The following is a 14,402-nucleotide window of genomic DNA, read 5'->3' on the forward strand; positions in this document are numbered from 1 at the left end:
ACCAATAACCTTGCATCTGTCCACTAGTCATGATCTCGTGCTGGACAAAAGCCAACACGTCTCCCAGGTCTGACTGGTTCTTTCTTCGAAAAAGACCAAGTCTTTTGCATATCCTTTTCAGAGTCCGAATACTTAAAATAGTTTCAGCATTATGTGCTAAAATTGCAAGTATTTCCTTATTGCTAAATCCAAGTCTAAAACATAGCTTGATCATGTCATCCAAATCTGGATTTCCAGCCACTGTTTGAGTTGCATCCTCCATCAGTCACTTTATCTGCACAAGAAGAGAGACAACAATTACAATCTGACAAACAACGGTGGACATTTTGAAAACATGACTGCATGACCGTATGCTTGTTAAAGTTTTTTAATAATGTTCTCGCTCATGGTACCGTGTTAGTTCAAACTCAAGTATACTCATATTCAGTAAATAGTCTAAAAGTAAATAGAGGTGGGTGTGCACAAATTTCCTACGACACGACCGCGTGATCAGTGTTGTTCAGTTCACGGCAATTAGGCTGCAACGATGCTCCAGACGGCCACTGTCATCCACACAAAGGGGTTCGATGTCGAGAGTGGTGTTGTTTTTAACAAGGTTATGTGGCGTCACAGGAACGTACCCATTTAAATTGGTTACGTTCTACTTATTCACGAATGTAAACTGGGTGCATCCATTCATGACATTCGGACTAGCAACGGAGCTACAAGCTTCATGGAGCACGTTAACTCCAAATGAAACAAACACGACGCACTGTTTACTCACCCTCTGCTCCACCAAAAGTGAAAGGATGTCCTCCGACACTCCTCGGCCACGCAAAAAGTCGCTGGGTGATGACATGATGTACTTTCTTTCAAGTCACGCCACACGCTGACGGTCCCCCCACAATTCATAGCTCCACGAACGTCACAAAGTCAGAATTCTGAGATTAAAGTCAGAATTCTGACTTTAAAGTGAGAATTCTGAGATTAAAGTCAGAATCTTGTCAACCTTATTTTTTCTTTCTTCATTGGCCCTAATCCTCTTCCGTTTCTTTCCCTACTGTTAGTTTTCTGTTTTGTAAATATGCTACTGTAGTGCAAACCGTTTGATTCTTTTGAGAAGTAAAAGCATTACATAAATGTTATTATTATTAATCATAGTAGTAATTGGTCATGCAGACCTCCAAATACAGAGAGAAACTAACTTGGCGGGGAAAGTGAAGCTAGCATTTCTATCTACTCTACCTGTATTGTTGATGTTCTTAGTTCTTACAATAATGACTTTATGTAACACAATTTAAAAAAATACATCACTGTTAGTAAACGTGCTGCTGCTTCCTGATGTATTATTATTATTATTATATTATGTAATATTGAATACAAATAATGATGACTGCTCTGTACCATCACTCATGTTACATTTGTTAGAAATTATTAATTAAATCAAAATTTCAAGTATTCATTTTCACAATTTATCTTTGCAGGTTGACATGGCAGTAATCATGCATCTGGCATAGTTAACCACGTGAAGGGCAGTCTGCAATTGTTTTCCATTTGTGTACTGTGCATTATTACAATGCAATCGATTCCATGTTAATTCTCCATTCCTTCCATTTTCTGCACCACTTATTCTCATGATGGTTTCAGGCAAGATGGGAGTTTTCAGTTTTACCCAAAGGTCTGAAGTTTTATATTCCATTTAAAATGTTGAGATTGATGTTTGTAAGAATTTGTCAAGGTGAATAAAATTTGTTCCAAATCATTAAGTTTTTTTAAACACAAGAAACCACCTGCTGACAAAAGTGAGGAGTGACAATTACGTAGTCGTCATTTACAGGCAGGTGAAAATTCAATTGGGATGATGTACAATTATGCAGGAATACTCCTCAGCATCCACATTGGTTAAGTATTTGTGGATAAAGTCAGTAACCAAGAAAGAATGTTTATTTACACCAATAATGCTTTGACAAACAACCATTTTATATTGTAGATCAAATGTGTTGTCCTTATACAGGTAGAAAAACGGCAGATAAAAAATGCTTTTAATTATGATGGCTATATATTATTTGTAAACAAAAGTGTTTCAATTATCCTTTGAAGGTGAAGTGATAAAAGAAATGACAATGGTCAAATTCAGGCTTCAGTAAATAAGATAAGATATCCTTTATTTGTCCCAAACTGGGGAAATTTACAGCCTCCAGCAGCAAGAATGTAGGTAGAAAGAAGAAAAAAAACAACAAACACCGTTCAATTAAGTGCAATATAAACACAAAATGGATAAATCGCAGTGCTATTTACAATTGTCTTTCACATCATTTCATTATTATTATTGTTGTTATTTTTATTCAGCAGCCTGACGGCAGTCGGTAGGAACGAGCGTCGGTATCTCTCCTAAATGTTACTAATGTAAATGTTACTTCTCACACCAGTTGAGGGAGCCGTAATATAGTTTGGTCCAAACACCAAGCAAAACATAGATGGCTGTCATTTATAAAGTGTATGCAGAAAATTGGTGAAGATTGCACGGCTGTCTGTCCTATGTGTTGTGTTATTTTGACTTCAAAATGGCGCCGCGAGAGTGGCTGCCTTTCCAGCAGCTCCTATATTTTGTATATTTTATATTCTTCCTTTCATAAATTTGCTGCTGTGAATTGGGAATTTCTCCATTGCAAGACTAATAAAGGTGTTCTTAGCTTATCTTAAAGAGTAGCGTTGAGGGCCTCTCTGAGGTGTAAATACAAGTTCACAGCCTGAAATGGCTCTTTTGGTGGCATTAGATCGGACTGGGCCATTAAAAAAGCACACAATGCAAATACATCTGGATCACAAGGCATGATTAAACGAAAGACACACTGGCTTTTGCACAGTTGAACTTGTTCATTGTCAACTGGGGAGAGGAGGAAGTCCCTTGTAACATAAAGTTCAGGTAACGTATACATCACGTTGGGCCGACCACTGGGGACATTCATGTTCTTTGAGGGCCTGATGAGATGGCTGTTCCAAACTAGGGCCGTGTCATCCAACTCATCCTGTTGAAAATAATATACAGACAGATTAAGAGTTGCAGTCATATCAGCTTTTATGACCAAGAAATTTTAGCATGAAGCTGCTTTTTTTGTCTCACTCCTCCCCTCTCATGTGTACCACATCTCACCACTCCCCACTTTTCCTTCACCTTCACCACACACCATTATCTTCTTGGGTGTCTCTGTCCACTTTCCCATCAACTCACTCTCACATACAAAAATACACATTTAATTAATGAGTCTATCAGAATGTATGAACTCACCTGAATAAGTCCCATGCAACAAAATTGTAGGATGTTTTTGTCCAGAAATCCACCATCAAAGAAGCCATTGTCTCTGAGGTCTGTGAAGAGGGATAACCAGAACTCCATGCACTGGCTGCAAAGAAACCGCCACCAATATTAAATTCTTTGATTGGCGGTGCTGGCTCCATCCAAGTAACTGTCAAGAGTGCTGCCTGGCGGTATTGGCACCAGGAAATGCTGAAAGCCTTTAACGTGACCATTTTCAGTCCCAAGATCAGCTCGAACGATTCGAGGACAACCCCCCAAACGGTGCACAACGTCGATGTAGTAACCCCCAATCAACTTCGGGTCACTACTTGTTATGTAGGCATTGAGACACATTATTTTCCTTGAAAACCCATCAATAGCCCCATTGATACAAATTCCAAATGGTTTCAGTAAAATTTGGCCCTTTGGAGAAGTAGTTTCGCCGTCTCAGACGTCTTGCTTGCCGTAACGACACTCCTCTCGGATCCAACTCTTTCAGGACCAGACGAACGTCCTCTTTCCTGACAAGAAGTCTATATTCTCTGCACTTACTGTACATCCACCTGTAACCGTGTAGTTGTCCGGAATGCTGCAATTGGTTGCGAATGAAGTCAACCAAGACTGCCAAGTCATTGAACGTTTTCTGACGAAATAGTCCTCTTTGGTTCAGCACTCGCTTCAAATGTCTTTCACTTATTTGGAAACCGTACTTAACATCCAGAACATATTTAATGTCTTTGTATTTCAAGCCAATTTCAAAGTAAAATTCTATTAAACTCACGAACGGTTGAACACGCTCCATAACTGTTGTCTGCGCTTACACGTATGATGACCCGGAAGCACGTCAACGACCATTAAAAATAAATAAAGTATTGTGAGATCTCGCAAAGTTTTTTGTCCCCTTAGGGCAGGGGTGCTCAAACTTTTTGGATCGAAGATCTACTTTTCGATCAACTAACCACCCTGGATCTACCCTTACCGGAACGCGCACGCACGCACACACACACGCACGCGCGCGCCTTGATGAGAAACAGCCTGAAACTGAGACATGCGACGCACTTTTGCAGCTTGTTAACTATCGTAGCTCACACGTACCGTTTTAAAGTGCTTCCCTGGGCCCTCCTAGATTACTATTCTTTGCTCATGCCCTCGGTGAATTGTACACGAAGCAAACTCTGAATGAGAATAATGACGATAAAAGAAAGTGCAACCGTTCTGATCACAAGCTGCAATTGCAGACTGCTGACTTCAAGCTGAGAGCTAACAACTTCCGGTGACGCAATCACGCGCCACCATAAATTCAAGATTTACCTGCTTTATTTTATTTTTAAATATTTTTGGGGTAAAAATGAGACTGATAAGATGATTAGGGTGCAGTGTACATTAACACAAAAAAATATATTATTAACATGGTTGTTTGTTTTTTTTCTCCTCGGATCTACTTGGGACCTGTCTTAGATCTACCGGTAGATCAGGATCTACTTAATGATCTCCCCTGCCTTAGGGGCTGCGTAGGTTCCCACTTAGTGACAGTGTGGATGTGGGCGTAAATGGTTGTCTCCATGTGCCACCTGCACTCCTCCCTGCGTTCCTGGCCAGGACAAGTGGTGTTGAAAATGGATGGATGTTTAAGCTCTAAGTTCCTGAAGGTTAAACATGTCATTTACCGGACGTTATTATAAAAACTGTATTTTTTTTCTTCCATTTTTGTTCTACAAAGGCTAGATCACTGAAGTTACCAATAGCCAGGAATGGCCCATTTAAAATTACTCGAGCACCCCCAAAAGTCTCCTGTCATTTACAGTCGAAATCGCTGAAAAGTGGCTTGAGAATGTGCTGACCACTAGAGGGCCATACGGATGGAAAATGGGTCTGCAGCCAATCATACGCGGGTCGACTAGGGTGGGGGTGGGGGGTACAATTCTGCATGGGGGAAAACGTATCTCGGCACCATAGAACGCAATCATCAAACCGCATTTGAAACGGCGTAATCGAACGGAACTATTTCTCCAGACTAGCTGGCACCGGAGACGCACAAGTTTGTCAGCCCGACCACCAGGAGGTAACCACAAAGACGAGAAACAAGAAGCTCCTTCTTCCCGAAGCGACCAGCGCGGCTGCTGACGAGACTGCGCGCTGCAGTCGAGCCCTCTGCACCAGACGCTCAACCCCCGATCCAAACGTCCGATCAGCGGTGAGTGTTTGAACCGTGCATGCGCCGTTGGCTTCTGCGGCGACGCGGTGCTGCAGCAGCTCGCCGTGTGCGTCACGCCTCCGAGTCGAGGTTGAGGAGGTGACTGCAACGTCCATGTCAGAAGTACAGCAGATGATGAGCAGCCTGCAGGATAACGGTAACCTATTGCAAGAACCTTGGCAACTGACCGATATTCTCTAATCATTCATAACAGCTCATGTGTGAGCCAGTCAGATCCAGTTGGAACCAGATTTTAATGAGGACCACTTCGGAATAGTTACCCAAAAAATAGAAACTCTTGAAAACAAGTTATAAAGGCATTAATCATCACACACTTTATGTGTGTGTGTGTGTGTGTGTGTATTTATATATTTATTAATGTGTGTGTGTGTGTGTGTATACTGTATATATTGTATACAGTACTGTGACATCTTTGCAAAACCATGAAGAGGGAGCAGTCTATCAGCTCTGCTGTTTGGTAACGCCACACTGCAGCCAGGATTACACAACAGTACACTTGTCAATGCACTTTCAGGTCACAGGACTGCCCACTGATTTGATTGGCCCAGGCCAAAAGAGTAATATGCTACTGTACTGTGTGTAAAATCCTGAGTCCGTAGTGTGGTCTATTGCGACCTGATATATTTACATTTGGGTCTTTTTTTTCATTGAATGATTGCTCACTTTTAAAACAATGTTCTTTTTTTATTATAATGTCTACATCCAGTTCTGAATGTTGATGAAACACAAATTTGTCATCCATTTGGGCGAGTAATGTGGATAGGTGCAGTTTGCCATTGGCAGGTTATCTCACTTAACACTGCTGAATAACTGGAGCAAGCAAAATAAACATGGCAGCTGTAGGATTGTTGTGGGAATTTGTACTCAGTCAATCATTTTCTAGAGTACTGATTTCTTTTACAAAGGTGAAGGTACTTTCTTTATCACGCCTATACAATGTACAGCGAAATTTGTACATTGCAAAATGTGGGGGTGTAAAAAGAGTTAGGGAGAGAGCCATGTCTTAGTGTATAGATTAACCTGAACCAACCTAAAAGTGCACTATAATTTGATGTCAACAACATCAAGTATGTAAATAATTTACACACCACAAAGTTCCAAACATTGATTAATCCTTTTTTCCTGTGGTTTGAAGTAACATTAAACTCAGTCTTGCAATCGCAAACTGCTTCTCCTCTTGTGCTTCTAACTGATCACAGTTCATAGCTCAAGAGGAAATGATATTCCAGCAATATTTTCAACAGTAAACAAAATATATACATGCCCGCTTTGTGAATCGAATCAATTTTTGGAGAAAGTCAAACGTGTTACGTTTGTCTTCATCTGGGGATTATTGTGAGTCTTAAACGTAGATGGCCAAAACGTGCCTAATTCAAATTAAACTACACTAATAAACTAACCACCAGAGGATGTTTAAACTGCATAAATTAAAAATAAAGTAGCCTATTTCACAGATGTAGTGCTTTTTATATGATGACAATGATATTGATATTTTAATATGGCGATATTGCCATTATCATTACATCTCTATTAATTACTGTGTTGTTAGCACCAAGCCATGTGATTTATTTGCTCTCCAACAGGATTCCCTTTGTGCATGAGAAATTGTGTTCTATATTCAGTGCAAAAGCGTGGACAATGGATGCTTCGGGATAGAAAGCTCAGAAAAAAATATGTTTGCTCAAGTTCAAAGTCTGAAGTGCAATTTTATGTACAAAAAAAACAGAAGGCTTTCACTTCAAAAACACCTCAAACATTAGAATCAAAATGCACTTTGACTTCGCACTCCCACCTCCAATATTTAATCAGGCATCTCTGAATTCGTCTCATCCTCGATTTTATAACTCTGGCTTAATCCAGTTCCAACTTGCTGTGTGCCATCACTCAGATTATGTTTTTGGCACTAGCGTGACACCCACATATCATAATGATAAAATAATAATAATAATAATACATTTTATTTATAAGCGCCTTTCAAGACACCCAAGGACACTTTACAATAACAAAAAACACACAACAAAAATCAACTCGGTAACTCAATTTAAATCGCAACAGCAAGCAACCTTTTTGGCTTGCTTCCATTTCAGATTTTATTGGATCAAATTGCTTTCTTCTCCTTTTCATCTTTAGTGCGCGATTGTATTGTTTTAGTGATCAGCTTGTATCTTTAGCTTTAAAAGGTGTTAAAGAATGTTTCTGATATTATTCCCTCATCCTACAGCTCTTATTTTTTTCCCGCGCCACACATCAAAAACATTGCTCTTCCCAAGCATACGAAGATGCAGTCTTGTGTAACACTCTCTAAACCAGTTTCATCCAGTTCACGAGGTGTTGCCAAGTAACCGGCTGTGTGATGTGTGCGATAATCGGGGTGTCCACCGTGTGAAAGCAGAAAGCTGGAGTTTTCCCCTATTTTCTGGCCAGTATTACATAAGGATCCCAGGGATAAGAAACAACACACACACACACACACGCACACGCACACGCACACGCACACACACACACACACACACACACACACACACACACACACACACACACACACACACACACACTCTTTTCTCATCTGTTTTATTTCGATTTTTAAATATAAACCAGCTTTTCCTTGTTCATCTCAGTGTCACAGTGCAGTTGACACTTGGAGCTCCGCACACCCTTGTCTAATCCATACTGCATATTGTTCACAGTTTACAAATAAAACACAAATCGAGTCAAACCCACATGAGAGAAAGCAGGCTTTGTAGACTTCAAAAATGCACGACAAAGTTCATCGTACAAAGACAAATGGGGAAATAATATAAATACATTCCATGGCAGGCATACAGGATATGATATTCTCAATGACCTGTTTGAAATGGGGTCTGATTGACCTCACTTTTTCCTCACACTGTCATTATTCCTCAGCGCAACCTGAAAAAATGACTTTTTTTTTTCCAGTGGCATAGAAGCATATCACGTGTCGTTAACCAGAGTTCCTGTTTTCACACGTCAAGCATGGAATGTCAACATTGGTCAAGTGACTGAATTTAGATATTGTTGGACTGGGCAGGTTTACCGCTTGCCAAATTGAATCCATATATGTTCATGCCCTTCCCTCCCTCTCCCATCTTCTCCTACCATCAGGTGACCTGGTTGGAGAAGATAAGATAAAGGCAGCCGCTGCCTCTCTCAGATTTTGTCTGACTCCTGTCATGGCATACTCTGTGATCAGTCGTCGTCTTGCGCTGACCCTCAACACAAACCTACGACTCACTACTTCAGGTAAAATGAGACAAACCAAAAATTAAATGTCATGTTGTCACAGAAGTCCTATTCTCTATGAAATTAATATTTCATCGAAAATATACCTGTATTATATTGACAGTGAACTATATTCAGCTAACAACATTGATGGAAGGTCAATTTTAGGTCAAGAATTTTAGCCTCTCCTCCAGGGCTGTTCAAACTCAATCCTGGAAGGGCCGCTGTCCTACCAGTTTTTCATCTCTCCCAGCTGCAACACACGAGATAATTTGAAACATTCGATTCAAATCATCAGGTGTTTTGCAGCTGAGAGAGATGGAATACAGGCAGGACAGAGGCCGTCCAGGCCCGGAGGTGCACATGTCTACTCTGTGACACAAAATAAGACCAAAATTACAAATACTGATGGCATTTATATCAAATTTTAACCCTTTGTCAGGAAAGAATCATGATTTTTATTTTTTTATTTTTAGCCCAAGTAATGAAGAAATAATCATGAAACATTTCAAGGAAATGTTTCCTACTGATAATTATTGGAACTTAATAACAATATTAATAACAATGATGATGATGATGTACGCTAATATTTGACAAATTTTTGAGATTTTTGACTGTCCAAATATTTCAGTAAGTGCTCTCAGAATTAGATACATTGGATTTTTGACGAGTCTCAGCGTGGACACAATGAAAGTGGTTGAAGAGGTTATGTAATGAGTTTGACTCACCTATGTAGAATGGAGGACTGCAAAAGATCAACAATGTGTAGGAGAAAATGTTTGTTGGTCCCAAATATATTTACCTTTTGAAAGAGTTGGACCATGGACTGTATGTGAATAGGAAAACTCCGGAACAGTTGTATAAGACAATATTGCTAAGTACTATGCTGAAGCAAAACCAACCGGTGTTTTCAGTTAGGTAAACATTCTCGAAGATGAGGCATCCGTTGATTAACTACTTCAGCAATATTTTTTACAATATTTTTCACACCAGTTGTTCTGAATAATGATGTGAAAATCCAACTCCAATAACTGATATGCAGTAAAGCAGGGGTGAACTTGAAATTGCAAAAATGAACACTGTGGCGGTATTTTTTTTTAATTAATAAAATGAATATTACCTTTCTTAAACTGCTACTGCCATACGCTAGCTTCTGTTCGAACAGTGACTCATTTTTGTCAGTTATAAAAAAAAAAAAGCCCTCTGCTTGGGGAAGGGCCTCGGTGACAAAAGGGCTGTTCACACGGCAAGATTTGGTCCGGTGCTGCGCCAGGGCTGCCCCAGTAGAGCGTTCACACGTGCAAATTAGCTCCGGCATAGTGCAGAAAAGAGTTTATACCGGACCAAATTTGACCCACCTCAGGGAGGTGGGTCAAATATTTGCTCCGGAGCAAATGCTCGTTTGCGAAGCAGCACCGGTGTAAATTTGCACGTGTGAACGCAACAAGGTTAAATTTGCTCCAGAGAAAATGCTTGTGAAGAGTACGTATGGCAAGAATGCGTTGCTTTCGTGCTCTGTCGGACTTCCGTAATATGTTTGTTTCATAACGACACAAGACTTGGCTAGTAAAATCTTTCCTTTTGTAGGAGACTGGACTGTCTCGGAGTTGTTTGTTCCTTTGTTGTTTGTTCACAACCCCCCGCCCCCATAGAATTTATTTTGTGATTTCCTCTCTTGATTTTCTGTTTGGCGCATTAGTGTTTGCTTTTCTGAGTGTCATTGAAGTCATCGTTCATTTACGTTTTCTTCGGCGGTCACTCTCGAGCAGAAGGCACGGAGACCGAGAAGGAGAAGGACGTGCCGGTCCAGTAGTCGCTTGAGTTGTGTATATACAGTACGTTTTAAAAAGAACCAACACGACAGCTCGTTTGTTTTCTGTCGTTTTGCTCCGCTGCAGAAACTGCCGTGTGAACGCAAGTGGGCAGCGGCTTTGTACGTGTGAACGCTCCACACAATTTGCTGTGGTGCAAAATATATCGGTGCAGCGCCGGAGCAAATGTGTGCATTCATAAGACCTTACAAGTAAACATTAAAACTCAACACTCACATTGTTGACGGATTAGATCAGATTAAATTAGATTACATTAGATTAAACACACAAAATATTTTGTATGTTGAATTTGTGTAATGGACATCTTGGACAAATATCTTCTCTTACATTAAGATATCCTTTATTTGTCCCGCAATAGGGAAATTACAATCAGACTTCAGAAAGGAAAAACGCCGGGTAGGGAGAGGGGAAAAAAAACACGCTCGAACTATCCTCTTCTGAAGATAATTTAAGTCCAGGATAAAAAAAAGACCCTAGCACATAAATAAGCATATGACAGTTACAACAAGTCACAAGACATAACATGTGATAAGGGGGAGGATGAATGGGAAGGGGGGGAGGGGGGGGGGGGGCTCTGCAGATCGAACCACGTCACGGGGGAAAAATAATCGGAGCGATGAAGATGGTGATAACAAGGATGTGTATGCGCGTGTGGTTGTCCAGTTGTGTATGTGTATGCGTGTACAGGTCATAGCTGCTTCGTCGAGGTCTGCTCATCATGAAGACAGTCCCGGCTTATCAGTCCATGGCCGAGTAGGAGGGGGGTGATGGTGGGGGCCCTAGATTCCATGCGTACTTCCATCCAGGGGAAAGGCCAGATAGCGTTGTTTGTTTTGGAGGGACGGCCGCCAACAATTTCAGACAGCCTTGAGTCCGTGGTCTGTATCTCTTCACTGGCGCCGATCAGCCCGAATCCGAAAACTATTTCCGCAGCGCGGATTCCAACTTCTCCATGTTGTTGTCGATCACGCGGAGTCGCTCCAAAACCGCAACAAAACAGTGTTTCGTTTTCTTAATCCACTTTTGCTCGTGAAACATGGCCAATTTCCACCTTGTGGTACAAATAAAGATTACAGTAGGTAATCACATCATATAAATATACAGTACATTATATAATTATAATACATTTAACCTCATAGTTACCTTATGTGGTGAGATAGTAATTCATTTCGTGTCTCATGTTGCTGTGTAACATTATTTGAGATTATTTTCTCTCCAGACACTTATTAACTTGCCTGTTATTTTGCTGTTCAACGTTGGTTAACTCTCCACAATAAAGTGATTCCAGCCAGACCCATTTGACAAGTGTACTGTATCACCAAAGCACTTACCGGTCTTTGTTTTTTTTTTTTTTGCATCGACAGGTCTGTTATGATAGCTTAGCAATTAGCATGGCTTCTATGTCCTCGTTTTGTGACGATATTAGCCAGAAGTGGTGCTTATTCGCTGCAACGTAAGTGATGATGAGGGAATGGTGCTTTGTTGACACTGGAACTTAAATCCCGGATATGTTTAATCTGGCAAGAATGAGGTGGTGCTCAGTGATTTCCATCACAAAAAAGGAAAATGTGTAACATTTGATAGCCCTGCTGAATATCAAAGTTTGACCAGTTAGCCAAACTGTTATTTTCAACTTTTTAAAAATATTCATGTCAACTTTTTCAACCAATAATAAGAACATTCTGGTATGCTAAAAGAGAGTGAGGGTCAACTTTCATCTAACCAGCATGCTTTTTTTCTGATAAATCTATAAAGTTTCTATCAATCCTTTAAAATCGCTTTAAAATGTAAGATATTATCCGTTTTTGAAGTTGTTCTATGTGTTTTCAGGATGCCGATATGCAAGCAAAGCAGCAGCAAAGGCCCAGTTGGACTTTGACTATGATGGACCTTCCATGAAAACTGAAGTTCCTGGGCCAAGATCCCAGGTAAGGCATGTGCACATAAACTTGCATAGCTAAATTTGCAGAAACCAGTGGATAGATGGCAATATAATACATAGTGTATGTGTAATATATAATAATATGACCATCACTCTCTTTTATTTCCATCTTTAGGAACTGACAAAACAGCTGGGAGAAATTCAGGTAAATTAAGGTGTGTGTTTGTGCTCATGTGTGTGCATGCATGCACATGTGTTGTGGTCCGCAAGGTACAGTTTTTCATTCAAGCAGCAACACCATTAAAATTCCTGGCATATTAGGAGTTAAACACATGCTAGTGCCCATCAGTAAAGACAAGTTGTCTGTTCATGTCCTGTTCTAAAAAATAGCTCACTGCGGAGGTGATCAGTTGAAAATTTTTTAAAAGGTTCATAGAAATATAGTGTTGCATATTGATATGTAACTTTTTCCCACCGTGTCAAATCATTGTGAAAAATTACTGTCAGAAGTCACGAACAACGATCAATGCTTTAACCTACATGAATATAGTAAATGTTTAACATAGAGGTATCATTCTAATTCATTTGAGCAAATTTGTTTTTTCAGAAGTGTGGATGAAACTGCTAGCCCTTTGCATTAATCAGTCCCCGAAATAGCTCTCAGTTTCAAGGTTTGTGACCCCTGGTCTACACACTCCTTCACAAATCTGAGATTTTTGTGACATTAAAAAAATAATAAAGAAGAGACACCAGGATAAATCAAGTGGAACTTCAAGTTTCGAATAAACCTTTTTACAAACTTTTCAAGTTATGTACACAATTTTGAAAATATGTCTCATAGTTGCAAACTTGTTTCATTATGCAAACTGTCCCTGCGCTTCTTGCACTCTTTAAAGTTAGGAAAATACCAAATGAAATATGTTTTATGTGACAAGTAATTAAACAAAATACATTAATGAAAGCAAGAAAAAATAATCTGCGATGGGCTGGCAACCGGTTGAGGGTGTCCCCCACCTACTGTCCCAAGACAGCTGGGATAGGCTCCAGCATGCCCAGTGACCCTTGTGAAAATAAAGCAGATCATAAAATGGATGGATGGATCAATGAAAAAAATAATATCTACATTGTAAATTTCACAAAGTAATCGTTTTCACAAAGTGAGATCCTGGCGAACAAAAAAACGGGATATGTGATGTCATTTCAAGGACAACAAAAGCAGGGCTCGATATGGAAAATGTACAAACCCTGTCAGAAATCGATTCGGAAAGCAACGTTTCAAACTTAGATGATCGGATCCAGGTGTTTGAAGAGTTGGAAGAAGAGGACATTGTTGGCAAGATATATATGTATGTTGGACCATACATGTATGAGCCAGATGGTCAGAATGTAGAAAATGTTGTGCCCGAACGGCTGGAAATGGAAACCATTCAAAGATTGGAAGAACAGTAAGCTATATGAGCTGCGATTATTAGCCTAGCATTATTGTTTTCAATTTGATACTGTGCCATGCTTTAAATTGCTTACAATGAGATTCCCTACTTGGTTCATGTACCGGTATTCCCGCAAGCACTGAGAGCATGCGTGGGTTGGTGTACTACATTGTCATTGCTCAGGTAGTTCTGTTGTGTCCCAGACAAGTCCGCGCATTATATTGGCAGCATTGTTGGTTGAACCCCATTATAGAGGATTCCATTCATCGTCGTCTGATTGTTTTTGTTCAGGATTCCAACCATGTACACCAGGGGTGTCCTTAGTCGGTCCTCAAGGGCCGCTGTCCTGCCTGTTTTCCAGCTGTCCAAGGAGCAACACACCTGATTCAAATCATCAGGATCGTTCTAATGCTGCTTCATAGCTGGCTGATGAGCTGATCATCTGAATCAGGTGTGTTGCAGGCGGGAGAGCTGGAAAACGGGCAGGACAGTGGCCCTCCAGGCCCACAGCTGGACATGTCTGATG

General features: G+C 40.4%; 1 protein-coding gene and 1 long non-coding RNA gene across 2 annotated transcripts in view; one reads left to right on the forward strand and one right to left on the reverse strand.

The window, feature by feature from the left end:
* Positions 1-5: 5 nt before the first annotated feature.
* LOC127590312 (uncharacterized) lies at positions 6-1,022 on the reverse strand. The gene is made up of 2 exons (XR_007959595.1): positions 764-1,022; positions 6-274 (listed from the first exon to the last, which is right to left on the reverse strand). It is a non-coding gene; the product is annotated as an uncharacterized LOC127590312 (long non-coding RNA).
* Positions 1,023-5,169: 4,147 nt separating this feature from the next.
* Positions 5,170-14,402, forward strand: part of abat (4-aminobutyrate aminotransferase) — a 38,132-nt gene continuing 28,899 nt past the window's right edge. The window contains exons 1-4 of the mRNA XM_052049679.1: positions 5,170-5,471; positions 8,616-8,753; positions 12,395-12,492; positions 12,622-12,651. Coding sequence (XP_051905639.1) covers positions 8,684-8,753; positions 12,395-12,492; positions 12,622-12,651 — 198 coding nt within the window. The 5' untranslated portion in view covers positions 5,170-5,471; positions 8,616-8,683. The remainder of the gene's footprint in view (positions 5,472-8,615; positions 8,754-12,394; positions 12,493-12,621; positions 12,652-14,402) is intronic.

This window comes from Hippocampus zosterae, chromosome 17, assembly GCF_025434085.1.
Source record: "Hippocampus zosterae strain Florida chromosome 17, ASM2543408v3, whole genome shotgun sequence".
NCBI lineage: Eukaryota > Metazoa > Chordata > Actinopteri > Syngnathiformes > Syngnathidae > Hippocampus > Hippocampus zosterae.